The 26,677-nt window shown below is 39.4% G+C and overlaps 3 protein-coding genes across 5 annotated transcripts; 1 reads left to right on the top strand and 2 right to left on the bottom strand.

Annotated features, from left to right (window-relative positions):
• The first annotated feature begins 216 nt into the window (after window positions 1-216).
• Window positions 217-11,177, top strand: mrnip (MRN complex interacting protein). The gene is made up of 6 exons (XM_067519001.1): window positions 217-636; window positions 6,261-6,320; window positions 9,811-9,917; window positions 10,016-10,186; window positions 10,351-10,381; window positions 10,513-11,177. The coding sequence occupies exons 1-6, from the start codon at window positions 577-579 to the stop codon at window positions 10,780-10,782; spliced, it is 699 nt and encodes a 232-aa protein (XP_067375102.1). The 5' UTR covers window positions 217-576; the 3' UTR covers window positions 10,783-11,177.
• Window positions 11,061-15,603, bottom strand: sqstm1 (sequestosome 1). Of its 2 annotated transcripts, XM_067518999.1 has the most exons (9): window positions 15,472-15,603; window positions 15,196-15,400; window positions 14,766-14,861; window positions 14,053-14,312; window positions 12,906-13,053; window positions 12,732-12,800; window positions 12,524-12,645; window positions 11,532-11,742; window positions 11,061-11,452 (listed from the first exon to the last, which is right to left on the bottom strand). In XM_067518999.1, the coding sequence occupies exons 2-9, from the start codon at window positions 15,362-15,364 to the stop codon at window positions 11,292-11,294; spliced, it is 1,236 nt and encodes a 411-aa protein (XP_067375100.1). In that variant the 5' UTR covers window positions 15,365-15,400; window positions 15,472-15,603; the 3' UTR covers window positions 11,061-11,291. The 2 variants fall into 2 exon arrangements, with proteins under 2 accessions (XP_067375100.1, XP_067375101.1); XM_067519000.1 differs by lacking the exon at window positions 12,732-12,800 and having other exon boundaries at window positions 15,196-15,575.
• A 3,246-nt stretch (window positions 15,604-18,849) lies between these two features.
• rnf4 (ring finger protein 4) lies at window positions 18,850-24,703 on the bottom strand. Of its 2 annotated transcripts, XM_067519004.1 has the most exons (8): window positions 24,375-24,703; window positions 20,571-20,590; window positions 20,042-20,228; window positions 19,816-19,895; window positions 19,703-19,715; window positions 19,496-19,610; window positions 19,305-19,356; window positions 18,850-19,224 (listed from the first exon to the last, which is right to left on the bottom strand). In XM_067519004.1, exons 2-8 carry the CDS (start codon window positions 20,580-20,582, stop codon window positions 19,075-19,077), a joined length of 609 nt encoding a protein of 202 aa, XP_067375105.1. In that variant the 5' UTR covers window positions 20,583-20,590; window positions 24,375-24,703; the 3' UTR covers window positions 18,850-19,074. The 2 variants fall into 2 exon arrangements, with proteins under 2 accessions (XP_067375105.1, XP_067375103.1); XM_067519002.1 differs by lacking the exons at window positions 20,571-20,590; window positions 24,375-24,703 and having other exon boundaries at window positions 20,042-20,520.
• Window positions 24,704-26,677: the final 1,974 nt, after the last annotated feature.

The raw sequence follows: 26,677 nt of genomic DNA on the forward strand, positions 1-26,677 counted from the left end.
ATAGTCCAACCTACAAATCCTGGTCCAAAATAACTTCAAGGTTCCTAAAAGTAGCACTGGAGGCCAGAGCTACTGAATGCCATCTAGAGTTATCATATGTTTAAATACCATATTTCAAACCATAAAGGTAAATTTAAGTTACCGTATGGTGTCAAACATTGAGTTCTCTAAATAGAAACTTTTAGAGTTTTTCACAACTGTTCAGATCAATTAAAGTAATAGGATATAAGGATAATTAGAAAGTATGAAGTGGAGAAGTTTAATCTTCTATTGCTAGTATTTCTTCACACTATGGTCTTTATGTGGTAACAGTTCAGTAATTAAAATGTTATTGTGATCATGTCTAATCTGTCTGAGACAGAAAAACATTCACCAGTCTGTTCCGCTGACGGAAGATAAACTGATCACACTCGGCGCCATCTTTTCCCCCGGCCCGCAGGGGGCGCGCTGAGGCAACACTCCCTACAATTCCTTGGTGACGTAAGACCCGGCGTTTCGCTCAGGTTGAAACAGACCCGGGAAAGCTCAGCCGGAAGACCAACAGGAGCATATCCAGAAGCGTTGAAACCGTTCGTCATGGTTCAGGAGTTTCACGTCGTTCGCTGTTTTAAATGCCAGATTTTCCAGGTTCAACAGGTACAAAATCAAACACACTGCTAACTAACAGCTGAGTGTTGAGTTTACAGATGATATTAGCGCCCTCCGATGTTGTCCACAGTGGTTTTTGCTATGCGTCTTAAATTGGCTTATATCATATCTGATTTTAAAATCGATTTAAAAGGATTCAGCCAAAACAAGGAGATAGTTTGGTGTTCGGTAGTCAATGGTAAAACAACTATCAGTTAATATTAGTGAGCTGCTGAACAAGATGCCTTTAAATGTGTAACTGGTGAAAGTGCTGGTTGTATCTGCTTTTTGGGGAAAAAAATTAAGGTATTTTATGGGAAAGGCAAAAGTTAATCATCTGTAAAAGTCAGTTTTCATTCGTGTACTGTGTTCAGTCTTTTTGTGGCATTCTGGATAATTTACCCTTTTTAACTTAAAACGTTTAACCTAAATCAAACCACGTGAGCCCTGCCTGTGATTGAACTGCTGACAAGTGAGGGACATCTGAAACTATGTGCCAGGTCAAGGATTTGTAATCCTTTTTAAAAGCTAATCCAAAACTTAAACATTCAAAATCCTTAATTTGAAAAGTAGATAGTGTTTACAGCAAATTGAGACGGTATTTAAGAGTACAGTACTGTACAGTAGTAACCTCTCCATCTGAGTGTGAAGCAAGTACAAAAAGCCTCAAACCTTTACTTCCGTATAGTACTTAGGTGCATGTGCTATGTGTTGCTGTCAGCCAAGTGTAACAGTAGTAAGATAAAACCTGCTATTAAATTTCACTGAATTAAAAACTAGAATAGTGTTAAAGAAATACTAAAGGAAATAAAAATAAAATGTTTTTATAATATTTCTTTGAAACAGTTGATGGACAGTGCTTATCCTCCATTTGGACCCTGAACTCATCGTTGTCCGCATGTTGATTTGGCCCAGTTTTTATGCGAGATGCCCTTCCTGACACAACCCACCCCAATTTCTACCGGGCTTGGACCGGCCTTTACCAACTGAGCTACAGCCGCCCTGTGCTCTAAATAATACTAATTATAATAATGCAATATACTGCCTCAATTGTAAAGACTTGTACATAGTGATATATTTACGAACTTATTATATATATTATAATTATTTTAGTAGTAGACCCTCTTGTATTAAATGCCACCACAAGTGGGCACAAGCCAGTGTCTTCTTGTGCCAGTCCCAAGTCTGGGTAATTGCAGAGGGCTGGTTAACAACGACCGCCACCAGTGCTTTTGGCCTGCAGGGTGCCGGTGGAAACAGGGCTACTGTTGGTCAAAAAAGGAGAGGAGGAAGGCGTGCTTTTGTAGGCAGAGAGAGAAGAGGAAAGCCAAGAGTGTAGGACTGACAGTAAGGACTTTGAATGTTGGGACTATGATAGAGAAGGCTAGAGAGTTGGTTGACATGATGCAAAGAAGGAAGGTGGATATACTAAGTGTCCAGGAGACCAGGTGGAAAGGTAGCAACACTAGAAGCTTAGGAGCAGGGTTCATGTTGTTTTACCATGGGTCGGATAGGAAGAGAAATGGAGTAGGTGTTATCCTGAAAGAGGAGGTGAAGTGAGGAGGGTGTTGAAGAGGATGAAGAGTGGAAGGGCAGTTGGTCCTGATGACATACCTGTGGAGGTATGGAAGTGGCAGTATAGATTCTAACTAGTTTGTTTAACAAGATCTTGGAGAGTGAGAGGATTCCCAAGGAATGGAGGAGACATGTCATGGTGCCGATTTTTAAGAACAAGGGAAATGTGCAGAGCTATGGCAACTACAGAGGAATAAAGCTGATGAGCCATACAATGAACTTGTGGGAAAGAGTAGTGGAAGCTAGGCTAAGGGCAGAGGTCGTAGTTTTAGAGAAAATGTATGACAGGGTGCAGAGAGAGGAGCTGTGGTATTGTATGAGGAAGTCTGGAGAGGCAGATACGTATGTTAGAGGTGCAGGACATGTATGAGAGCTGTAAGATCGTGGTGAGGTGTGCTGTAGGTGTGACAGATGAGTTCAAGGTGCAGGTGGGTCTGCATCAAGGATTAGCTCTGAGCCCCTTCTTATTTGCTCTGGTGATGTACAGGCTGACAGATGAGGTTAGACAGGAATCTCCATGGAGTCTCCAGAGCAGGGAGCAGGTGGAGGAAAATCTAGAGAGGTGGAGGTCTGCTCTGGAAAGCCAATAAATGAAGGTTAGCTGCAGCAAGACAGAATACGTGTGTGTGTGTGTGAATGAGAAAGGCCCAAGTAGAATGGTGAAATAATGGGGAGTAGAGTTGAAGAAGGTGGAGGACTTTAAGTACTTAGGGTCAACAGTTCAGAGCAACGGAGAATGTGGTGAAGAGGCGAGTGTGGAGAAAAGTGTCAGGTGTGTTGTGTGATAAGAGTATCAGCGAGAATGAAAGGAAAGGTGTTCAAGGTGAGAATGAGACCAGATATGTTGTTTGGCTTAGAGACAGTGACACTGAAGAAAAGACAAGAGGCAGAGCTGGACGTAGCAGAGCTTAAGATGTTAAAGTTCTCTTTGGGGTGTGACAAGGATTGATAGGATCAGGAATGAGGACATCAGAGGGACAGCTCATGTTGATGTTTTGGAGATAAAATTAGAGAGGCTTATTTTGGCAGATCAGATGGTGGTGGCAGGGCACAGTGTGGCTAGACCGCACTGGATGTTGGACGTTAGGGGAACAAGAATGCAAGAACCAAACTAAAATTGGATTAATTAGTTCAACTTAATACAATAAAAAAAAAATAAAAGAGTTGATAACAAGGCACACCAAATGAAAGCAATAAGACACTAAATTAAGACTGTTAAACAATGCGGCTAATGCACACAAATAATAAACAAAGATTAATCTGTACAAATGATAAAAGGCTATAAAACAAATTCAGATTAAAAAAAGACAAACACTAAAAATTACTAAAGAATCAAAAGTATATTCACAGTATATAAAATGACACACATTAAATATTTTATTAAAAACCCAGGCTAAAAAGGTGAGTTTTAAGCATCCAGACTTTCTTTTGTTCTGAGATCCTCTGTTCCAGCAGCTCACAGCATAAACACTAAAAGCTGCCTCTTCCAAAGTTTTTGTCCATGTAAATAAGATTTTACTAACAGACCATTGGGTCGGGATCTGTGGCATTTATGTATTTGGACAACTGAAGACAGATTATTATATTTAGGTCCTGATTGAGTTTGACCCAATGTGCAGTACTCGGGTCTTTATCAATGAATATTACAATTACAATTAGTCATTTAGCACACGCTTTTATCCAAAGCAACTCACAAGTTAGTAGCAAACACTAGGGACACCTTTGGGGTTCAGTGTCTTGCCCAGGGATACATAGCCAACAGGACTGGGAGTCCAAGTATTAACCCTGTGGTTTGTAGACGATTGTTCTACCAACAGCTGCCTAGTCCATAAACAGAGGTCTTTCCATGTCTATGTTCTGCTGCACTCAGTCACAAATCATTTCTTTTCTCAGGATCATGCGTTCAATTAGAAGTAGATTCATTAAACCTTTTCTTGCCAGAGTTTATATTAAGCTATTCTAAAAGTTCAGCTTTTGTTTTGTTTTTTTAAGGTACACAATCAGATTGAGTTTACATTTCTGATACAAATTCAATTCAATTTAACTTTATTTATATAGCCCTAATTCACAACAAAGTCATCTCATGGCACTTTACAGAATAAAGACAGGACTATAAAGATGTACAGAGAGAACCCAACGATTCCCCCTTGAGCAAGCCCTAGGCAACAGTGGAGAGGAAAAACAGTGGTGACAATTGTGGGGTGAGAGGAGAATAAAGAGGGATAGGAGTAGGAAAGGAGCTCAGTGCATTGGGGGGTGGGTCCCCCAGCAGTCTAAGCCTATAGCAGCATAACTATAACTAACTATAAAGTTTATCAAAGAGGAATGTTTTAAGCCTAAACTTAAAAGTAGAGAGGGTGTCTGCTTCCTGAATCTGAACTGTGAGCAGGTTCCACAGGAGAGGCGCTTGATAGCTAAAGGCTCTGCCTCCCATTCTACCTTTGGAAATTCTGGGAACCACAAGTAGACCTGCATTCTGAGATCGAAGTGGTCTACTGGGATGATATGGTGCTATAAGGTCTTCTAAATACGATGGAGCCTAACCATTCAGAGCTTTATATGTAAGCACGGTTTTAAATTCTATTCTGGATTTAATAGGAAGACTATGGAGAAAAGCTAGTGAGGGTGAAATATGATCTCTCTTGCTAGTTCCAGTCAGCATTCTTGTTGCAGCATTTTTGATTAATTACAGGCTCTTTAGGGGATTACTGGGGCATCCTGAAAGTAGGGAATTACAGTGGTACAACCGAGAAGTAGTAAATGCATGGCCTAGTTTTCGGCTCCTAATTTTGGCTGTGTTCCATAGGTGGAAGAAGGCTCTTCTAGAGATTGTTTTATATGTGAGGTAAAGAACAAATCCTGGTCAAAAATAACTCCAAGGTTCCTTGCAGTAGTACTGGGGGCCAGACTTATGCCATCTAGAGTAACAATATGGTTGGACATCATATGTCTTAGATTTTTTGGGCCAAAGTACTATGACTTCAGTTTTGTCTAAATTCAAAAGTAAAGAATTGTGGGACATCCAGGGCTTTATGTCTTGTAGACATGCTTGAAGCTTTATTAACTGATTTATCTTCATCTGGTTCCATAGATAGATATAGCTGGATATCATCATCATAGCAATTGGGATTTATGGAGTGTTTTCTAATAATGTTGCCTAAAGGAGACATATATAAAGTAAAAAGTATTGGTCCTAACACAGAGCCCTGTGGAACTCCATAGCTAACCTTTGTGCGCATGGAGGATTCATCATTAACTTAAACAAATTGAAATCTATCAGATAGATATGGTTTAAACCAACCTAGTGCAGTTCCTTTAATGCCAATTTCATGTTCCAGTCTCTGTAATAAAATGTGCACAAAGGGGACTATCGAAAATATGCATTGTGTTGTGTGTTAGGCGTATTTTTGGCCGCTGAAATTGTTTTTGGCATTAGGTGGTATCCCAAGACTTTGTTAAAGGTTGGGAGGTCTGGTAAGAGAACGCAAACGTATCCCTTAACCTGACATGATAACAATACACATTATCATAATGAATAACAAAAATGGTCAAGGAGTGTATAACAAAAATGTTGTAGTAAAATAATAAGAATTAAAGTGGTACAAAAATTTGCATCCCTCTTGATAAATTAAGGAAAATTAACTTAAATTTCAGATGAAAGAACATTTACACATTCAATATTTTGTTGATGAAAAAAAATATATTTTACTGTTTTTGACATTTCAAACTAAAGGGTTGCAAACAACTGTAAGTAATTCACTTCATGCAAACCTACACTGATGCATACACCTCTCATAGTGTCAAGCAGCCTATCAAGAGTCTTAGTACCTGTAGAAAAAATGTTATTTCTACTACACTTAATCATCAATGTACATCAGATGTAATTAAATGAGTAACACAAATCAGCTGAGCATCAGTTGCATCTTCCCTTTCGATAGAGGTTTAATGATCCTTGTTTATTTTTTATTTTTTGGTACAATAGCAGCTGCTTTCTGTCAGCTTTGTTAAAGTCCTGACAAATGCAACTGATTGTTTTTTCCCTGTGCTGTGTCTAACAGGTGAAAAAGGCAACCAGGTGGAGCTGTAAACTCTGTGGAGAGAAACAGTCACTGCTCAAGGTCAGAAATTGTTAATTATTCTAAATTACTGCTAATGATTTATTCATTCTTCTTCTTTTCCTTTCGGCCGTTCCCTGTCAGGGGTCGCCACAGCAAATCGTTTGCCTCCATCTAACCCTGTCCTCTGCATCCTCTTCTCTGACACCAACTAACTTCATGTCCTCTCTCACTACATCCATAAATCTCCTCTTTGGTCTTCCTCTAGACCTCCTTCCTGGCAGCTCCAACCTCAGCATCCTTTTCCCAATATATTCACCATCTCTCTGAACATGTCCAAACCATCTCAATCTGGCCTCTCTGACTTTATCTCCAAAACATCTTACATGAGCTGTCCCTCTGATGTCCTCATTCCTGATCCTGTCCATCCTCGTCACTCCCATCTCTGCCTCCTCTCTTTTCTTCAGTGCCACTGTCTCTAAGCTGAACAACATCTCTGGTCTCACCACCGTCTTGAACACCTTTCCTTTCATTCTCGCTGATACTTATCACACAACACACCTGACACTTTTCTCCTCTCCTCCCTCTCATTCACACACGTATTCTGTCTTACTCCGGCTAAGCTTCATTCCTCTGTTTTTCAGAGCAGACCTACACCTTTCTAGATTTTCCTCCACCTGCTCCCTGCTCTCACTACAAATCACAACGTCATCTGCAAACATCCTAGTCCATGGAGATTCCTGTCTAACCTCATCTGTTCGCCTGTCCATCACCAGAGTAAACAAGAAGGGGCTCAGAGCCAATCCTTGATGCACACCCACCTCCATCTTGAGCTCCTCTGTCACACCTACAGCACACCTCACCACGGTCTTACAGCTCTCATACATGTCCTGCACCACTCTAACATACTTCTCTGCCACTCCAGACGTCCTCATACAATACCACAGCTCCTGTCTTGGCACCCTGTCATATGCTTTCTCTAAATCTTAAAAGACACAATGCAACTCCCTATAAACTTCTCTGTACATCTCCATCAGCATCCTCAAAGCAAATACTGCATCTGTTGGACTCTTTCTAGCCATGAAACCATATTTCTACTCACAAATGCTCACCTCTTCCCTTAGCCTAGCTTCCACTACTCTGTCCCACAACTTAATTGTTTGGCTCATCAGCTTAATTCTTCTGTAGTTGCCACAGCTCTGCACATCTCTCTTGTTCTTAAAAATCAGCAATAGTACCCTTGTCCATTCCACGGGTATCCTCTCACTCTCCAAGACCTTGTTAAAAATACTAGTCAGAAACAGAAGAGTCCTACATTCTTACCTTCCTCTTCTCTCTCAACAATCCAAGTCCAATTACCACCAGCACCCTGTAGGTCAACAGCACCGGTTGGCGGTCGTTGTTAACACGGGGCCCCGACCGATCCGGTATGGAAGTCATTTTTGGTGTGAAAGTCATGATTCGCATTGTTAATTCAGCCTGGGCTTTTGTTTTTTTACCTCGGATGCCCTTCCTGACACAACCCTCTGCATTTATCCAGACTTTGGACTGGCACAAGAAGGCTTGTGTCCCCTTGTGGTTGCATTGCTAATGATTTTTTCATTAAAAACCTAAATTAACCAGTATTGCAGAAGATGAGGACATATTGTGTACCTGTCTTTAAACCAAGTGATGTACTCTATTCTTGTGTAGTAGTGGTCTTACTTTTTAATTACATGGTGTTACATGTGTTTGCTGATCACCTGCTGCTAAGATTATAAATCAAACATCTCAGTGCAGCTCTCTGTCCATTGCTGCAGGAGTTGTGTGAATAAACACTGTACTTATCACTATCTAAGGCTCTTGCTAACATAGAACTTGCTCTGGGTGAATGCAGGCCATAAGAAGTCACTGTGCTAATGTTTGGTACAAGCTGATTTCTAATAAAATATCTTTTAATCTTAATCAACACAAAGCTGATGAACTGCTTTTGCAACACCCGTGCTCTGAGTGTTGATCATAAGAGCTGGATACTGAACTGGAACAGGGCACTTGTCACATGTCACTTGACTGAAAAGTGCTTGGCTGGCCAAAATAGTTTCTGGATTATGAGTTTGCTTCTGTATTGTGCAGCCCACTGCACATGCCCACTAGTGTTTTAAGTGCCTGCACGCTCCTGCTCGCTCCATAGACTATATTAAACTTGTGTCTGAAGATAATAGTTTTTTACTCTGCTCTGGGAAAGTTTTTACAGCTATAGATTGGCCACCATAGACTTAGAAAGTCATTATAGTGTAAAAAAAGGGGTGTCCTGTCAACAATTTTAGAGGCATCTCCTATCTCATTAGAGTCAAAGGAGAAAATGCTTTTTGGGTAATAGGGAGATGTTGTGCTGCAGTAGCATGACTGACTAGTGGGCTGAAGCAGTGCGAGGTGGTGTTGTATACAGATTTTTGAATACATCTTTGGTGTTCTCCTCACGTTAAATTTTACTGGGTACATCCCCTGGATAACCATCCCAGCTGAGCAAGTGTTCACAGTATTTGAAATACAGTGAACAACCCACAGGTCACTTCCATCATGACAAAGTGGGATCATCTTAAAAAATCTGCTCTAACTTAATGTTTGTTCTCCAGTCAAGCTGGAAGTTGTGCAGCACTGTTCATTGTATTTGCCACTCCCAGTTGTTGAATTGCAACAACTGGGAGTGGTAAGTCCTGAATTTTTACAGAAGCCATCATGTTTAATTTATAATTATGTAACTTTAAACTGTTCTTTACACTTCAAATGGATTCCTGTGGTGAACATATGTATTATCTGTTTATTAGAGCACTTTACTTAAATTTATTTCTAAAGATTAACCAATTATTGTTGTTAATAATCATTGGTATTATTAACATCAAAGACTATCAGAAAGACAGTTGCATTCAGAAATACAAATATTTTTTAATTCTTTTTCTGATGGTCATTTTCATAATCATATTATCAATAATGATAGGCTGGTTTTTAGTGATTACACTTATGTCTATTTAGTAGAAGTATTAGTAGTAGTATTTAGACATCATGTTAGCTCTTGTCACCATAGTGGACTAAATTGATGTGTTTAACGTTTTAGCCATTTTCATTCACAGATCCACAGCTTTAGTCACTTTGCCAGTCACACAAAGTGATTGGCACAATTGCCCACAATGTGATGATTGGATTTTTTCTAATGATTGTAAAATTAATTCCTTAATTAATTTAATCACACTTAATTAAGTCTTTAATTTTTTTTGGCTACTGGTCAAATAAAACAAGCACTTTGAATACATTATATTGAATATATTTGGATAGTTTCTCTGCTGTTCCATGTTCAGGCATGGGTTGTTACTTTGTCAGTTCATTTAAAAGTTGGCAGGTAAAAGGTTTAAAGTTGATGTGTCAACTTTGGGAGACAGGTAGAAGTTGATGTGTGATGAGTTCACAGTCAGAGGACAACCATCAGACTTAGGCAAAGACATGCTGTTCTCTGATAGGTCACACAGAACATTTGTGTCCTTTGTGAATAGAAAAAAGTATTTGCAATGATTGACAGGAGTTTGGACGGGGCTCTGGGGCAGACTGCAGACGTCACGTTCAGAAACTGAACGCCATGAGAGGCGCCATCATAGAGGAGCAGAAACATTTTACGTCGTCACCGTGGTAATTGTGTGATTGCTATGGTCAGATAAATCAGATCTTTATCAATAGTTACCTGTTTGTCATGTAATCTGATCTTTCACTGCCTGTGGTTTTCAAAGGGAACAGGTTGAGGCTGGGGAGGAGACAAATGACCAGGTGAGCCGATGGAGCAAGTACCTGGACCCACCAGAGAAGGGGGAGCCGGACCCACCAGAGAAGGGGGAGCCGGAGGAGGAGCAGAATGTTTTGATTGACAGACAGCCATTCCACAACAAGGACATGACTAACAGGTAAAACTTTTGAGATGGTGAATGTTGTTAGAGGCCACGCCCAACTAACTGTGCATTACTCCATGTATGATTTTTATTACATCATCAAATCAGCTGACAAACAAGTGAGATACCTTATTTACTCTCATCTGAAATTTTAAAAATTTAAATCTGTTTTCTAACAGGAAGAGGAAGAGGAGCTGCCTTACTGAAGAGGTAACATGCTGTCATCATCACTCTAATTTAAATTGTAAATTATCCGAGCTCAGAAATTGCTGCTAATTTCTAATACAGAGTGGTCACTTAGAAAACAGCCATAACTTTCTAACCAGTTCTTCTTTTTACAGTCAAAACACATCAGAGCCACCAGTCCACACAAGACCAGCCCTCCTTATAAGAAGATTTTTAACCCTCCCATTCTAACAACTCTTCCTGTCTCCAGATGGGCAGGTTTCCTCACTTCTGACTGTAAGGAAGGGAAGGGGCCTTCTGTGGGTGGAGTCACAAATCAGTCTTGCTGTGATACCATCCACAGACATCCCACCCTGCACCACATTTCCTCCATGTTTGAGAGCGGGGATGATTTCAGCGTCGACGACAAGTTTCTGACAGAATGAAGACTTTAACCTTACCCAGGACTAAAAATTGTGAGGCTCTTTCAAAGCAAACTTATACCTATGTCCATGTACAGCCTGAACCAGGTGTGTCTTCCTCCTGGTCATACTGTTCATGGTTTGGTGGATTGAAATGCAGTTTTTCTTGTGATCTGAAACATTTTCATCAGATCAAACCTCTGTGTAAACTTTTCTCTTCTGTAGGGCAAAGAGTACAAACTGCAGTTTTAGTTTCAGGTAAATGGAGTGAATCTAATTAAGACAAAATAAGTGGAAAACAGTTCAGAACCAGTTTGGCCCAAAGGAAATATGCTGTAGTTTTATTTATCTAAATTAGACTGAAGTTGAATAAAACAGCCATCTCAGTTACTGATTTTTTTTTTTTTTTTTTTTTTTTTTTTTTTTAAATGAGAATAACAAAGAAAATTAGACAGATCAAAGAGTTATTGTATTGCTCTACAATGTCAATAAACTGATTGGGTTATGTCATCAGTTTAGCACAAGCAATTATGTCATTTCTGGGGGCGGGGCAGCTTGGCGTACTGAATGGCGTCTAGTGCACCTCCAATGTCAAAGTTTTTGGCCTGAAGGAGTCGAGTCAGCCAACCTCCTTCATCAGTGAAGCCCATTGACAGCATGAGGGCTAGGGACTCCACCAGGCGGGGGTCTGCCTCTGTGGGGGAGGTCAGAGGTCAGTGGGGGCATCATAAAGTATCAGACAGCTGAGATTCAGGTACTTGAGGTCGACTTACCTTGAGGCAGGTGTGGGTATAGAGCTGCCTCTCTCAAGCCAGTTGGACCCTGCTGTTCCCTTGGGGTATCCTGTGGTCCTACTGAAGGAGGCCCCTGTAGTTCTGATGGTTGGTCCTGGTTCTGGGGCTGTAAGGACTGCAGTTCACCAGTGGAGGGGTCAACCTCTTTGGAGCTCAGGTGAGTCCACTCCTCATCAGAGTCTTTGCTCCCCTGAAGACCCACACAATCAGACTGGTTATGGTGTCATCTAAACCTGCATCATGCTTAGACCAGTTCTGATTGCTAAACTCAGCTTTGCTGTAAATTATAGAACTTTTTTTTTTTATTTTAATGTTTCTGTGTGTCATGATTTCCTGATGATGATAATAATAATAAAACATAACAAAATTAAAGTTATTGTATTTGGGCCAAGAAATCTCAGAATTATTGTTCAACCATATCATTACTCTAAATGACATTGCTCCAGTAATAAACCGGACTTATTTTTTTATGATCTGTCCTTTGCCTCACATAAAACAAATCTCTAGAACAGCCTTCTTCCACCTATGGAACATTGCCAAAATTAGGAGCATCCTGTCTCAAAGTGATGCTGAAAAACTAGTCCATGAATTTGTCACTTCTAGGTTGGACTACTAGAAAGAGTGCTGATGCGAATTACCAAGAGAGATCATATTTCACCTTCACTAGCTTCTCCATGGTTTTCCCCATTAAATCCAAAATAGAATTTAAAACCATGCTTCTTACTCATAGTTCCATATCATCCCGGTAGACCACTTCGATCTCAGAATGCAGGCCTACTTGTGGTTCCCAGAATTTCCAAAGGTAGAAAAGGAGGCAGAGCCTTTAGCTATCAAGCTCCTCTCCTGTGGAACCAGCTCCCAGTTCAGATTCGTGAAGCAGACACCCTCTCTACTTTTAGGTTTAGGCTTAAAACATTCCTCTTTGATAAAGCTTATAGTTAAGGGTTACTAACTATAGTTAGTTAACTGACCTTTGACCCCTTGCTGTCACCTCCATCCATCTCCACATCCCCCTCAGCTCCACCACTCTGAGAGGGAGCGGTCACCTTGGTCCGCTGGCCCTCATGTTCAACATCAATGTCCACATCAATACCTGCATGCACACACACACTCATTATTTCCTGCTTGTTCAGTACACAATCAGAAAGCTGAAGGAACCTCAGGTGTGACATCACTCACCCAGTGGACTCAACATGGCTGCCACCCCCTCCCCAATATTTTTCAAAAAGTCCACATTAGCCTGGGAGGCTGCAGACAGAGGTCAGAGGTAACTAATGACATAATTAATGAGGTGAAGTCACATCATGAGATAATAGGTTTATTAATCAGCTGAAACCTGATTATTACACTGACCACAGGGAGCGCTGCCATCAGCTGCAGCTCTGGAGGGTCCAGCCTGGCCCTGATTCTGGTCTTGAGGTTGAGCTTGAGCCTGGTTCAGGTTCTGGTTCCAGATGCAGTGTCTCATCTGCTTCAGCCACTTCCCCCGAGGAAACCGTTGCTGAAAGGAAGGAATGGTTCAAACTGACAGTCACGGAACAGGACTAACACAAATACACATACACCAAATAGCCACAACCTTATCACTACCTGGTATAAAATGTATGTTTTAGATACAAGTAGTATCAGCTGAATTAACCACCTATCAGCACATAAAGTGGTTAAAAACCGCTCCACCCTTATGAACAGTGGTCTCTGAACCTACTGTTTTATTACTTACTGTACATGTTTTACCATAATTAATATAATCAGTATTGTTTTAAAAACATTGTATTCTTTGTGAAAGACTTTTACTCTGTTACTTTAAATATAGATAAAATCTTTTGCTCAAGTAAAAGTCTTGAGATTAAGTTATTTCTTAGGCCAATAATTCTTAGAGTAGCCACACTACAGATCATAATTATTTGGACAAACCAAGGAATTCCATGTAAAATCAGGCAAGGATTAGCACCCCCATATAGCTGGAGTGGAACAATCCTTGTTTCATAAACACATTTTGTAAATGTGGCCTTAGATTACATGTTCTAATATACTGTTTGGGAATTTATTTATTTTTTGTCCTTTCGGGCTTATCCCGTGAGTTCAGGGTCGCCACAGCGGATCATTGTCCGCATGTAGATTTGGCAGTTTTTTTTTACGCCGGATGCCCTTCCTGACGCAACCCTCCCCAATTTCTACCAGGCTTGGACCGGCACTGCACAGCTAGTGAGGGGAGCCCAGAGACACTTCAACATATAGCCAGGGCTGGGGATCGATTTTTTTTTTTTTTAAATCCCTTCTCAGAGAAAAACCTGTTTAAACATCTACTCTGACGTCACACAGTACACAGGGCACAGTGTGATGTCATAGTGGGCTTGGTAAGTTAATACGAAATAGAGCTTAAATAGTCTGTAACTTGTGTACGCAGCTTTCATCAGTATTTTCATTGTGGGGTCTATGATGAACCATAACCCCAGGTCACACCCTCTCTTACCTGTCTACCTCTTATGACGGCACTCACCTGAAGAGGATGACAGATGGGCAGAAGAACGTGCTCAGTATGTGTCCCTTGGGCCTGGCAGGTTGAGCAAAGGTCATAGTCGGGACAAACCGAACACTTGAAGCGCGTTCCAACCACTGGGCCCTCGCAACCATCACAGGTAACCTTAGGATGGAGGGGTGGGGGGATATGGTGATTGGGTGGGCCATGTTGAGAAGGGGGCCCAAAGGCAAAGGGGGGCAAGGCATGGAGAGGAAAGTCCCGACGATGTTCCTTCTTCTCTGAAAGAGTTTCATCAAACTTTATTAGGAAATAAAATTCACAAGAACAGTGAATACAATTTTTGACTCAACAATAAACTTCTGTAAGAAAAAATTCTGACTCCTTATTTTTTTAAGGAAAAATAGGATAAATGGATTAAATATTTTAGATTTAATTTGTAATATTTTTAAAGAATGTTTTTTTCCAAAGGATTAGGGTTGAAAAAATTTGTTTCCAAAAAAAAATGTGTTAATCTTTGAATAACGAAGCTTCTTTTAACATCCTAAAATTAAACTCTCACTTTTAATATAATTTGTGATGTAAATCTGTAAATGCTTTGTGTCTTTTTTAACTGATGTGTTCAATTTAGATTAAAAACTATAAAGAAACAAATTTCTGTGAACATTGTGTTCATACATACAGGTTTAACTGGTATATAAATATAACTGCAGGTTAGGCTCAGGTGTTAGTACCTTTGATAAAGAGACGGAAGGTGTTGTCCTTCACACAGGCCAAACCCATCATCAGTTCATCGTCTGAGGAAAATGCCACCAGGTCCCCATCTTCATCTAAAACGTCACCATCATCATCATCATCATCATTATTAATATTATCAGTGTGACCAGCTTGTTAACAAATACTGAAACACCTCATTCTAAAATATGCAGTCTTTAATTGTAAATAAACTTATGTTGTTAAACATCAAAATAAAAAGTGAGTTTACAGTGAAAGTGTATAATTAATCTACAGACATAAATAAGCATTTATGACTGTGTTTTACTTCAAGTTCAAGTTTTACTTTAATAAAATAAGTTAAAACTAAACTTTTTCTTTTTACTTTGGCTGGATAGTTAAATGAAATACGCGTACGTCTAATTCTGTGTAATAAAGTAAGTTTCTGACCTCGGTAGTACATGTTGAAGGAAGTGTTTTGCAGGTTGTTAAAGACTCCAGCGGTTTTCCTGCTCAGATATTCGAAGCTGCAGGAAACGTCCTGATCCACAGTGAACCTCCGGATCTCCTTCACCGCCTCGTCCTTACCCAACAGGTAGGCCTTCACTGTCACTGACATTCTGCTGCAGGAACCGGGTACACTTCGAACCAGACCCTGAATATAACACACTCACTTTTACAGACTGAACCAGACTCGGGGCAGGAAATTCTCTGGTGACCGCTTACACTGAACCAGACGTGCAGAAATCAATGAGTTCTTCCCACTGAAACAAAGTAAGGAACTTTGTGACGCAGCGTTAAATCCCTTCAGCCTCTTTTATGTTTACTTCCGCGACACGTCACTGTCGTCAGGATTGACGCGGCCTCTGATTAGTCCGTTTGGGTAGTCCAACCCACAAGACCAATCAGAGCCTGCAGAATGACTCAGCACTTTCCAACCAGGGGCTTTCTTCTGAGTCAGCTGGCCAATCAGGAACAAGCTGTATAAAGTTCAGGTTAAAGAAAAATGAGCAGATTCATCGTGACAAGACACAAGGTGGCGGGTATTAAGTTTAATTCATGTTCAAATGTAAAGTTTAAATGTTTAAATATAAAATGGTTAATAAAGACTAACAGTTAAGTCAATTAGCTTCTGTTATTAAAATCATCAGCTTAATAAAGCAATCATGCAGATTTTTATGGTAGTGATGAGGCAGAATTTACAATAAAAACACGCTAATGTGAAGTGATTTAAGTGCAATTTTTTTCTAACTTACTATAGTTGGGAACTGCATTCACATTTTTAAAATAATGAATAAACTTTTCTTTGTCACGCTACAAGAAAGGTAGAATGGGAGCTGTGGAACCAACTCCCAGTTCAGATTCAGGAAACAGACACCCTCTCTACTTTTAAGTCTAGGCTTAAAACCTTCCTCTTTGATAAAGCTTATAGTCAGTTCTAGTCATGCTGCTATAGGCTTAGACTGCTGGGGGACACAGTGTGGAGCTACTGGTCTTACCAACCTGCCCGATGTTTTGTTGTTGCTTTTGTTGCTCTTTTCTTTTCTCTCTCCACTTTCCACTCACCCCCATCAGTCAAGGCAGATGGCCGCCCACCCTGAGCCTGGTTCTGCTGGAGGTTTCTTCCGTTAAAGGGAGTTTTTCCTTTCCACTACTGTCTAGGGCTTGCTCAAGGGGGGATTAATGGGTTCTCTCTATACGCCTTTATAGTCTTGACTTTATTCTGTAAAGTGCCTTGAGATGACTTTGTTGTGAATTGGTACTATATTTATACAGTTAAATTGAATTAAATGTTTGGCCAAATGTAATTTTGGACAAAATAATAATAACAACAATAATAACAAAAATAAATAAGTCACAGACCAACATTATTATGGTTTCCACATAGGGTCTAGTTTAGAACATTTTCACTAACATCTGTTGTCATTTATTATTTTTATGGCTTCATCTGTTTTATTGACCTGAATTAGAGAATTAATGTGGGTTAAAATAAGAATTCAAATTGAATATTACCTATTTATGTGATTTATAGTACATTTATTATATAGTGCATCTTTTAACTCACCTTCTCAGTTCATACACTATGTAAAAACTACTACTGTGACTTTTAGTTTCGTTAAAAAAAAATAATAAAGGTCTACTTTAATTTAATGTACATCTAAAACAAAACATCACATCAGACCAGAAATACTTTCAAAACCTGGGAAATTGATGGACATGTAGTGTTTACTTCTTTACATTTTAATTTAAACACAATGTCTCTGTTCATACTGGTAAGATTATCTTATTTTTGTTGAAATGGCCGGCTTATTACAAAGGTTTTCAAGTTGCTGCATCTTGAGATCACTCAGAGTGACGTTGCAGCACCCAATCACTAGCAGAGCGTGGGTCAGATGACAGTGACTCATCAGTCCTGTGAGTCTGAGTCACAAAGTGAAAACAAACAATGGAAACCATTTTAAATCTAGATCCTGTTTAATTTAGAATCCAGCTTAGATATTTTAACTCTGCTTGATTTGATTTTTTTTCATCTCTGATTAACAAAGCTTCTTCCAACACCCTAAAATTAAACTCTCACTTCTAAACCGATTTTCTTCTTTTCAGCTTAGATTTATTCAACACTGAATCTGCTGTTGTTTTCCCTTATGACAGTAAAAACACAAATTCACATACACTAGAAGCAAAGTTATGTCAGTTTATTATCAGGTGCTTAAACATCATAATAAACTGACAAACTACCAGTCTCTAATTGAAATTATTTTTGAAATATTTTAATCATTTAAATATTTTTAAGTTAAAGTGTTCAAGGTGGTCTAGGTCGTGTCCACACTGAGAAGAAAACAGTGCGAGACTAATGGAGGATCGCTGCAGCATCTGCCGTAGTTAGGACATTGTATATTATTATTATTATTATTATTATTATTTATTATAAGAGGAAGTGGACCCTGAAGTCAAAGCCCTTAAAAAGTGTTTTTTCTTTTAACCTGTACTGCTGTGACATTGGGTAATCTTATTAAACTAGGCCCAATTTCAAAATCTTGGGATGAACATAGCATAATTCAGTCAGTGACTGCTACTGTAGCCTCTTTCACACAGGCGTTCACAGGCAAGGTGCGTTCACCACACCTACATCCCCCCTCACTGTCCTGCAAAAGGCACCGAAACAGCATACGGGAGTCACAGTTGATTCTCCTATGAGCCGCCTCCAAAAGGTATCATCAGTGTAATTTCACACTGCCTCCAATACCGCCCCTGTGTAAATGACAGATTGCTACAAGTAAATGTTTTTTGTTGTCATTTCTATTTTTATCCTAAAAGCAGATACTGGTTTGTTTTTCCTGAGACTCTCCCTCCTACACTGGAGATGAAACAGCATTTATAACATAATTCAGTAAAGTTGTCAAATTGTGTAAAACATTGTGGACAGATTTTAGTTTGTTCGAGTAATGTGTTTCAGTAAGACATAACGGATGGATAATGGATGCATGTTTTCACAGCTGCAACATTCACATGATGGAACACATGAATCCAGCCAGTAAATATTTTTCTGCACAGGTATTTTTTTCCCCCCCATACATTTACTGTACATATTTTTGGACACAACAATCTAGGCCCAAGCAAATGTAATTTAAGTAATTTACCCTTTTTTTTTTTTAAGTAGTTACCCTTGTTGTTCTAACGTGCAGTTATTTCCGATCATAGACTTGTGTTTGAGTTGGTGAAACTAACTTTCTTCCCATTGCTGACACAACTTATAAATCACATATTTAATTACCATCTTATTTTTTGCTGAACCACTTACAAACATATGTGAACAGCTTTTTTAAAAAGCCTTCTAGTGTGCAAGCTTAGCGTTCCATAATGCTTGTTGTTTTGAAGGCTCATGTGAGATAACTACAATACACTGTGGACATGCAAACTGTCACTAACAAAATGCAGTGCATTTTTATCACAGGGAGAAATATGATCTATAATAGACAAAACAAAATGGAACAGCCCTACAAACTTTTTTGTAGTTTGAGCACTTAACTACAAGATGTAAAAACTTCTTTCAATGGTTAAACTGGTAATCTGCATGAATAATTGATCACCTACATCAGCAAATCACCTGAATCCAAAGTGAGTTTATTTCTACTGGTACACACCGCATCAGAAAAAAAAAAAAAAAACTAAAGAATTAACTCATACATGTCTAGAATATCAATAATGTACCAATACCACATCAATAGTCAATCAGCTCGGACTAAAAGGTTCATATTCCTGATAGAGAAGAAAAAAAAAGTGTCAACAAGAAAAACACCTGACGTCAAAAGGGACGTCATTGTGATGTCAGACATAGAGGGGGTGGTACTGGCGGGGTGTCAGTCTCTTCCTGCAGGTGGGACAGGTGTGTGATGATGTCAGCGCGTCTCTCAAACACTGGCTGCAGAACACGTGACCACATTTGGTAGAAACAACCAATCGGCCACTCTCAACTATCTGCAGAGGAAACAACAGCCAATCGGAATGCAGCATTTCTATAGGCCAGCCAGGTGTGAACAAGTGTGTCAGAGTCTTACCTCAGAGTACGAGTCCAGACACACTGGACAACTGATGGTCCCAGGGGTCGACCTGGAACACAGTGACAGACTGGACTGATTATACTGAGACCTCTGGTGCTGACCCAGGCAATAAACTGATCCCACCTTCAGGGGTGACTGGTGGGCTCAGTCTATTACCTGTAGTGTCTACAATGGTTTCAGTGTATTACCTAGAGTTGTGTTGAGATGTTACCATGGCAGCAGTGAGGATGGGCGGAGTTTCGTCATCTTCATCACTACTGACAACATAACTCTCACCTGTGAGGACCCTTCTGGTCTGAGGATCTGATGAAGGACAACCACACATGTTGGACTTGTCCTTTAATCAAACTGAACATCATGTTTATGTGTTTATGTTTATGTTTCAGGAGGTTTACCTTCATCCACCAGCTGCAGCAGCAACAACAGAACAAACAAGAGAAGGATCAGCTTAATGTGTAGCACAATGTGTGCACGTTTTTTTTTTTTTGTTTTGTTTTGTTTTTTTTACCAGTACTGAGTCGTTGTTGGTCAGGTCAACCACAGCAGCTTCTGATCCTTCACATGTCAGATCCACCACCTCCTCCACACCTGCTCAGAGTCATCAGTTATTGTTCAGTTATAAATTAGTGACTGGTCATTAATAAGACATGAACACACAGCAATTAAAAAGTAACTTCAGTGCATTTTATCCTCATCGACCAATAACAGAAACCATTGATCGGCACTGTACTGACTATCCTCTGTGTTGTCCATAACATCAATGGTCTCTGTGGGTGGGGCAGAGTCACCATCCAATGTCCTGCTAATGTTAGCTGTCCTGCTAGCAGCTCTGCTATTCTTCCTAGTGTTAGCTGCTTTGCGGGTCTTGCTGCTTGGTCGGGACACCAGAGGACTTCCTATGGCCCTCCTCTTCCTCTGAGCCTGAACACACATAGATGACATCACCATTATGGGCAGGATTCAAACCATCTGAACAGGTGATCTGGCTGTTTTCTATCACTGTAAAATGTTTCCTTGTTCCCTAAAGCTTCTTAGTTGTGAAAAACAGGAAATATTTTAGATAAATGAGACATGATGGCCAGATTGATGTTTGGATTTATTTTGTGAATGCCTCTAAAAAAAAACGATTGTTGCAATATTTATTAATCACAGAAACTGACTAATTGCATCTTCACAACTGCTTGATGAGGTGATAACCTGATAAACTCTTAATGAACTGATCTAAGACTGATCATAAAACATGAATAGAAGAAATAAACTTACAGAGCTGCTCATCAGAGACACTGGGGACAAAAATGAAAAAAAAAAAATAGAAAAACAGGGTTAGCGGAACTATTTGGACCATCAGATTAAACCACTGTAAAAATGTGCTTGTGGGACACAGGGCTGGGTGATAGAGATTATGAGAAATCGATAAATTATGGCAAATTGTTGATAAGATGTTGCTTGATCAGCTAATCATGTTACAGGAACAAGCTTTATTCTCACTAGTCACATGGTATTTTTCTACCAGACAACCTAGAGCTAATATTAAGCAAGGATTGCGTTATGTTTTGGGATAAAAAAATTAGTCATAGGGATGATCTGTCCCTGAGGTGTTGGTTAGAAATGTAATAGTTCTGAAAAGACCAATGACCAGACATGGTGACACAAACATGGTCTCATGTCATAATCTCAAGATAAGGGAGAAAAAAATAAAACAAACAAACAAAAAAAAACAAACAATGTATGTAACATGCATGTCTATAGGCCCTGGGAGGAAGCGAGAGTACCCAGAGAAAGCAAAGCTGCTCCCCATTAGATTGTCTGCAGACAAGTGCAGGGCAGACCACTATGTCCTCGTGCCCGACACTTAAGTCCAGAGAGAGGGTCTTCTACATAAGAGAGTACAGTGTCTTTCCTCCCGTCTCTCAGACAGACAGCCCGAGATCTTTTTGAAAAAGAATTTGCAGTTATAGGTTCAAATTAGTTTTATTTATTTTTTACATTTTCCATTCACTTGTCAGACAGATAATACCATACCTTGTATTGCACTTCAATTTAGCACGTGACCAATTAATATTTTAATATAAAGACTTAAATTTCATCTATTTTAATCATCTATAAATATCTATTTTAACATCATCTTGAATTATATATTAATTTAATTTGCAAAAGATTCTTAATTCAAGTGTTCTTAAAGTTCTAAAGCCCTAAATGAAAAGTGAATTACATTTAAAAACTGTTCACATCTGTATCTAACACCAAAACAACTAAAACTGGTATAAGTTGTATTCAGCTACATTTATTTTGTTACAACAGACCTGCACCTCCTAAAAGAAACGTCTCAGCCTGAATCCACTGAAAATTACCTTTTAGACTGTGACCCACCAAACCAAAGTCAAAGACAAGTGTCAATCAAGACCGACGGCTGTGTCGACTCACAAGCTTGTCTGGGCTAGCAAGTGTTAACGGTGTGGGACATGCACTGCAAAAACTAGGTCAATGCCTAAACTTCAGCTTGGTGTGTCACGGACCTTAGTTGCTGACAGTCAACTGCTAGAATGTTAGGGGGAAAAATGTTTTAATGTGTTTTACTTTCAGGAAAAAACAGCTTGTGCAGAGATAAGAACTTCTGTCCTGTTACTATTTAATTGTCACTATTCTTTTTGTAAAGAGAGTTAACTAGACAGATGATTGGTTAAGGAAGCAAGTTCAGCAAAAAAGATAGGTCTTGCATTCTTAACAATGTTAACCTCAATAATAGTTGTTTTAAATACTAATAGTGGACCCGAGGATGAGTTATGTCCGCAGAAGCTCAACTTCACGACAGACCTTTTTTAAAGTTTAAAGTATTGTTGTTGATCCAATGTGAGGAATATTCTCAAAGCCAGTGTTGCACAAAATGGTAAATGGTGTGCTTGCACAACACTTTAATCCAAAGCACTTTACAATGCTGGTTCTCATTCACCAAAAAAGGGCAATATTTATGAAAATAGCACAGTTAAACTTTGTCTTTCATAACTGGCACAAAACCTCTATTATCCTCTTGGGGAAATGCTGTAAACACTGCTGTGAAGCAAAATTTGAAGAGCTGTAAAGAGCTTAAAATCACCAAGGCAAATAAATCTAGATACCTTAAGCATTACTTACAGTTTGCTAAATATATTTTTTTTAAATGCAGCTTTTAGGTAGACGGTAGATCTGGATACAGTAGAATTAATTTCTGTGACTAATTTTGATCATTTATAGTTAGAATGTATATTCCAGATTTCTTTGCCAAACATTTAGCTGCAAATCTACATTTATTTAAAATAGAGCAAGCTTGTGAAGGCAAAAAGGACATATTTATGAACAGCTTAAAGATTTCATAAAGCTACGCCGTAAAAATTAGGCTTGCGCTTAAGGGACATTCAAAATCTGTCCTTTGTGCTTTGCCCAACTCTAGCTTCCCCTCTGCCTACTCTGATATGGGTTTACTGTGCTCTTTGCATTCCACTGTGCTGTGCACATTTCTACGTGAAGTTATCAAATTGAAAAAAATTAAAATAAATAAATAAAGCAGAAAACTTACAACTAGGGCTGAACAATGTATGTATAGACTTGACTTTATGTAAAGTGCCTTGAGATTACTTTGTTTTAAATAGCTGCTGTATAAATGAAGTTGCACTGAATTGAAATAAATCAATCCTTACCAAAGCAATATTGCAATTGCGAGTTCCTATTCATATGTAATGTTCAGTACAAACACAAGGAGTAACATATCAACTACAAATGCATGCGGGTAAGATGCATTCTCTCAGAAGGTTTTTAAAATATGTTCCGAACGCCCCCAGAAACGAAATAACAAACACACAGGCAACAACAACAACAGGCAAACAGGTCATCGAGGCTCCAAATTCGGGGTTTGCTTCAGCAAAGGCTATTTTAACTACAGTTAGCAGTGCTGCATTTAAGCTTGTTTGTGTGTGAAACTTTCTTCATCTCATTCACTTCCCATGCAGGCAAGGTGAGGGCAGATCTCTGCAACAGAAGCCTGTGGGAACACTTGTACTGTTAAAAAAAAAAATTAGCTTAAGGTCATTTGAGACTACATAATAATTAAACAGAAATCATTGCTCAGAATGGTAAGTAGGGCAAGGCTCACTTGAAGTGAATATACAGTATGCACCACTGCCAGTGCTGTTCAAGGAGTCTGTCACAGAAGGCTGCAACCGCACCTCTCCACACTAAGAAGTGTAGGCAACAGAGGAGGATAAAGTGACCGCTCTGAGTAAGTTGGACTTGAAAGTTGCTACGTCACATTTACCAACAGGATAGACCATATGAGCTGCTGCCAGAGTCTTGTGTAGATCTGACAGCACATCACCTAGAATAATGTGTTCACACCTACAGCACAGAATAACACCTATTTATACTGTTGTTTATTTTACTGAGGCTGTGTGAGTGCAGTGTTAAGGCTCTTTATTTTATCCAACCAATCATTACTTACAGAGATGTGAGAAAGATATGAATGCAAGTTGTTCACTTTGAATGGAATTCTAGAAAAATAACTGTTTCACCTATTTTGCTTCTGCTCAAAAGATTCAGTAAACGCAATGCATTGCTGATAACATTACCCTCAATTTACTTTCACTTGGAAAGTTTTGCAATTTTACATCCCAAAATCAGAATTTTTAAATAAAATGCCAACTACTACAGACTACATTTAATGTATAGCTGTTTGAACTAAAAATGTTGGATGTCGAATATTAAATACAGCTTATTTAAAAAACCGTAATGTATAAAGTGGCCTTTAGTAAGAGACATCAGACTATATTAAACATGATAAAATAAATCCCACAATTATTTCCCTTAATTTATACCAGAATGAAACATAGTGATTATTTCTGGTTTAACTGAAACTTCATCGGACTCTAAACAGTTTCTCTGATAGTTAGCCGTTTGGTTAACCAGTTGATCTAAACAAATACTCGCTATATTACGTTAGCCTCACACTCAAACGTTAGTGTCTTTAGCTTACAGTTAGCTACCTTATAATAAGACTTCCGCTAGTTAGCATCAGGTGTTTTGGTGAAATCCGCTTACCTTTACAATGCGCTTCCTGTCGCGCTGCTTTGAGTCTTCTAACGTGCTTTTATCGCTAAAAAATATGTACCGTGTGTTTTCAGGCGACACATTAACTCCGACTTCAGTTACGTTAACGTTTCAACATTTAGACGGAAACAGACTCGCTGTTAGCGTTTCCTTTCCCTTTAGCTGTTAGCAAGGATTCGTTCAGCGGCTGTTGAGACTATTAAACTTTTTAAGATCCGACAAATTAACGGCTGACTGGTTTATTTCTGCTATACAGCTGATGCTGACGTTAGCTTCTGCTACCACCGGTTTCAAGATCTCCTTCTTCTTCTCCACAGGAAGTTAATACAGTTAATGACAGTTTTCTAAGGTGATCAGCGCCCCCTGTTACCTCAAAGAGTGCCCAACAGCTGAAGACGCCGCTGTTTTTTTGTTTTTTTTAATTACATTTATTTTATCAACAATGCTTAACAAAAAAATACATTTTAAAATAACATACAAACAAACATCTTCACAAATGGTATATTTAGTAACAGCAGACAGGGAATAAAGAACCAAAGAAAAGAGAGAATAAGAAAGAAAAGAGGAGCAAGGAGGCTGAAGCTATGCAGTCAGTCATAAGTCACAGGTATCTCATGCATTTTATTGCTTCTCTTTTTTTTTATTAAAAACAATTATCAGATTTTTGTGAGGTAATGTACAAATATATGTCTGATAAAAACACTTTCAAAACAGGTTTCATCTTAAAGTATTTTATCACATAAATAAAAGATTTGCCCATAGTGATATACAGATTTACAATTAGAGTTTTGGGGTTCTATATGTTATAATAAAACAACATTTCTATAGCTGCAATGTACATATTAGTAGAAAGGTTCTTAGTCAGATAAGTTTCCCAAGCCCTTCCAGATTTTAAGCATGCACATTATTATGTGCATGCGCTTCACACTATAGGGGCAACTTTGGCACAGGAAGGTAGAGTGGTTGTCCACCAATCTTACAGTTCCCCAGCTCCTCCAGTCACATGTCAAAGTGTCCTTGAGCAAGACACTGAACCCCAACTTAGTTGCTCCCGGTGAGTGTTGGCCAGCTGCATAGCAGCTCCCCGATCTGTGTATGAGTGTGTGTGTGTCTGTGTGTGGGATTGTGAGTGTGAATGGGTGAATAAGAAGCAGTGCAAAGCGTTTTGAGTGAATAGGTAGAAAAGCACTATATAAGTGCAGACCATTTACCATTTACTTCTCATTCATCCACTCACACACAAATGTGGGAGCTGCTACACTCACCGATGGAGCAACTAAGTTGGGGTTCAGTGTCTTGCTCAAGGACACTTCGACATGTGACCGGAGGAGCCGGGGATTGAACCAACAACTGTGAGATTGGTGGACAACCGCTCTATCTTCCTGCGCCACAGTCGCCCAAAACATACCCACAGCATACCAGGTAAAGCGGGGGTAGAGCGGTTGTCCACCAATCTCACAGTTGTTGGTTCAATCCCCGGCTACTCCGGTCACATGTCGAAGTGTCCTTGAGCAAGACACTGAACCCCAACTTAGTTGCTCCCGGTGAGACATAACTAGCTAACCCAAATCTCTAGAACAGCTTTCCTGCAGAAAAAATACTCCATGCATTTGTTATTTCTAGGTTGGACTACTCTAATTCCTTACATTTGGGGTGTCCTAATAACTCTCTAAAAAGCCTTGCTAACTGGAATTGGCAAGAGAGATCATATTTCTCCTTCATTAGCTTCTCTCCACTGGATTCCCATAAAATCTAGAATAGAATTCAAAACCCTCCTCCTTACATTCAAAGCTCTTAATGGTCTAGCTCCATCATATTTCAAAGATCTCATAGTACTGTATCTGCCGATTAGACCACTTCAATCCCAGAATACAGGCCTACTTGTGGTTCCCAGACTTTGCAAAAGTAGAATGGGAGGCAGAGCCTTTAGCTATCAAGCCCCTCTTCTTTGGAACCAGCTTCCAATCCAGATTCGGGGGGCAGACACCCTCTCTACTTTTAAGACTAGGCTTAAAACCTTCCATTTGGATCAAGCTTATAGTTAAAATTGCTCAGTCAACCTGAACTAGCTGTCCTTGGCTTTGGAGCTGTGTGTTTCCAGTGTGCAGCTACTCGTCCTAACAGCCTGTATAATATTTTTATTGTAGCTTTTAGTTGCCCTTTTTTTCTCTCTTCACTTTTCACTCACCCCAACCGGTCAAGGCAGATGGCCGCCCACCCTGAGCCTGGTTCTGCTGGAGGTTTCTTCCGTTAAAGGGAGTTTTTCCTCTCCACTGTTGCGCAGGGCTTGCACA

Source organism: Channa argus, chromosome 10 (genome assembly GCF_033026475.1).
Source record: "Channa argus isolate prfri chromosome 10, Channa argus male v1.0, whole genome shotgun sequence".
In the NCBI taxonomy this organism is placed as follows: domain Eukaryota; kingdom Metazoa; phylum Chordata; class Actinopteri; order Anabantiformes; family Channidae; genus Channa; species Channa argus.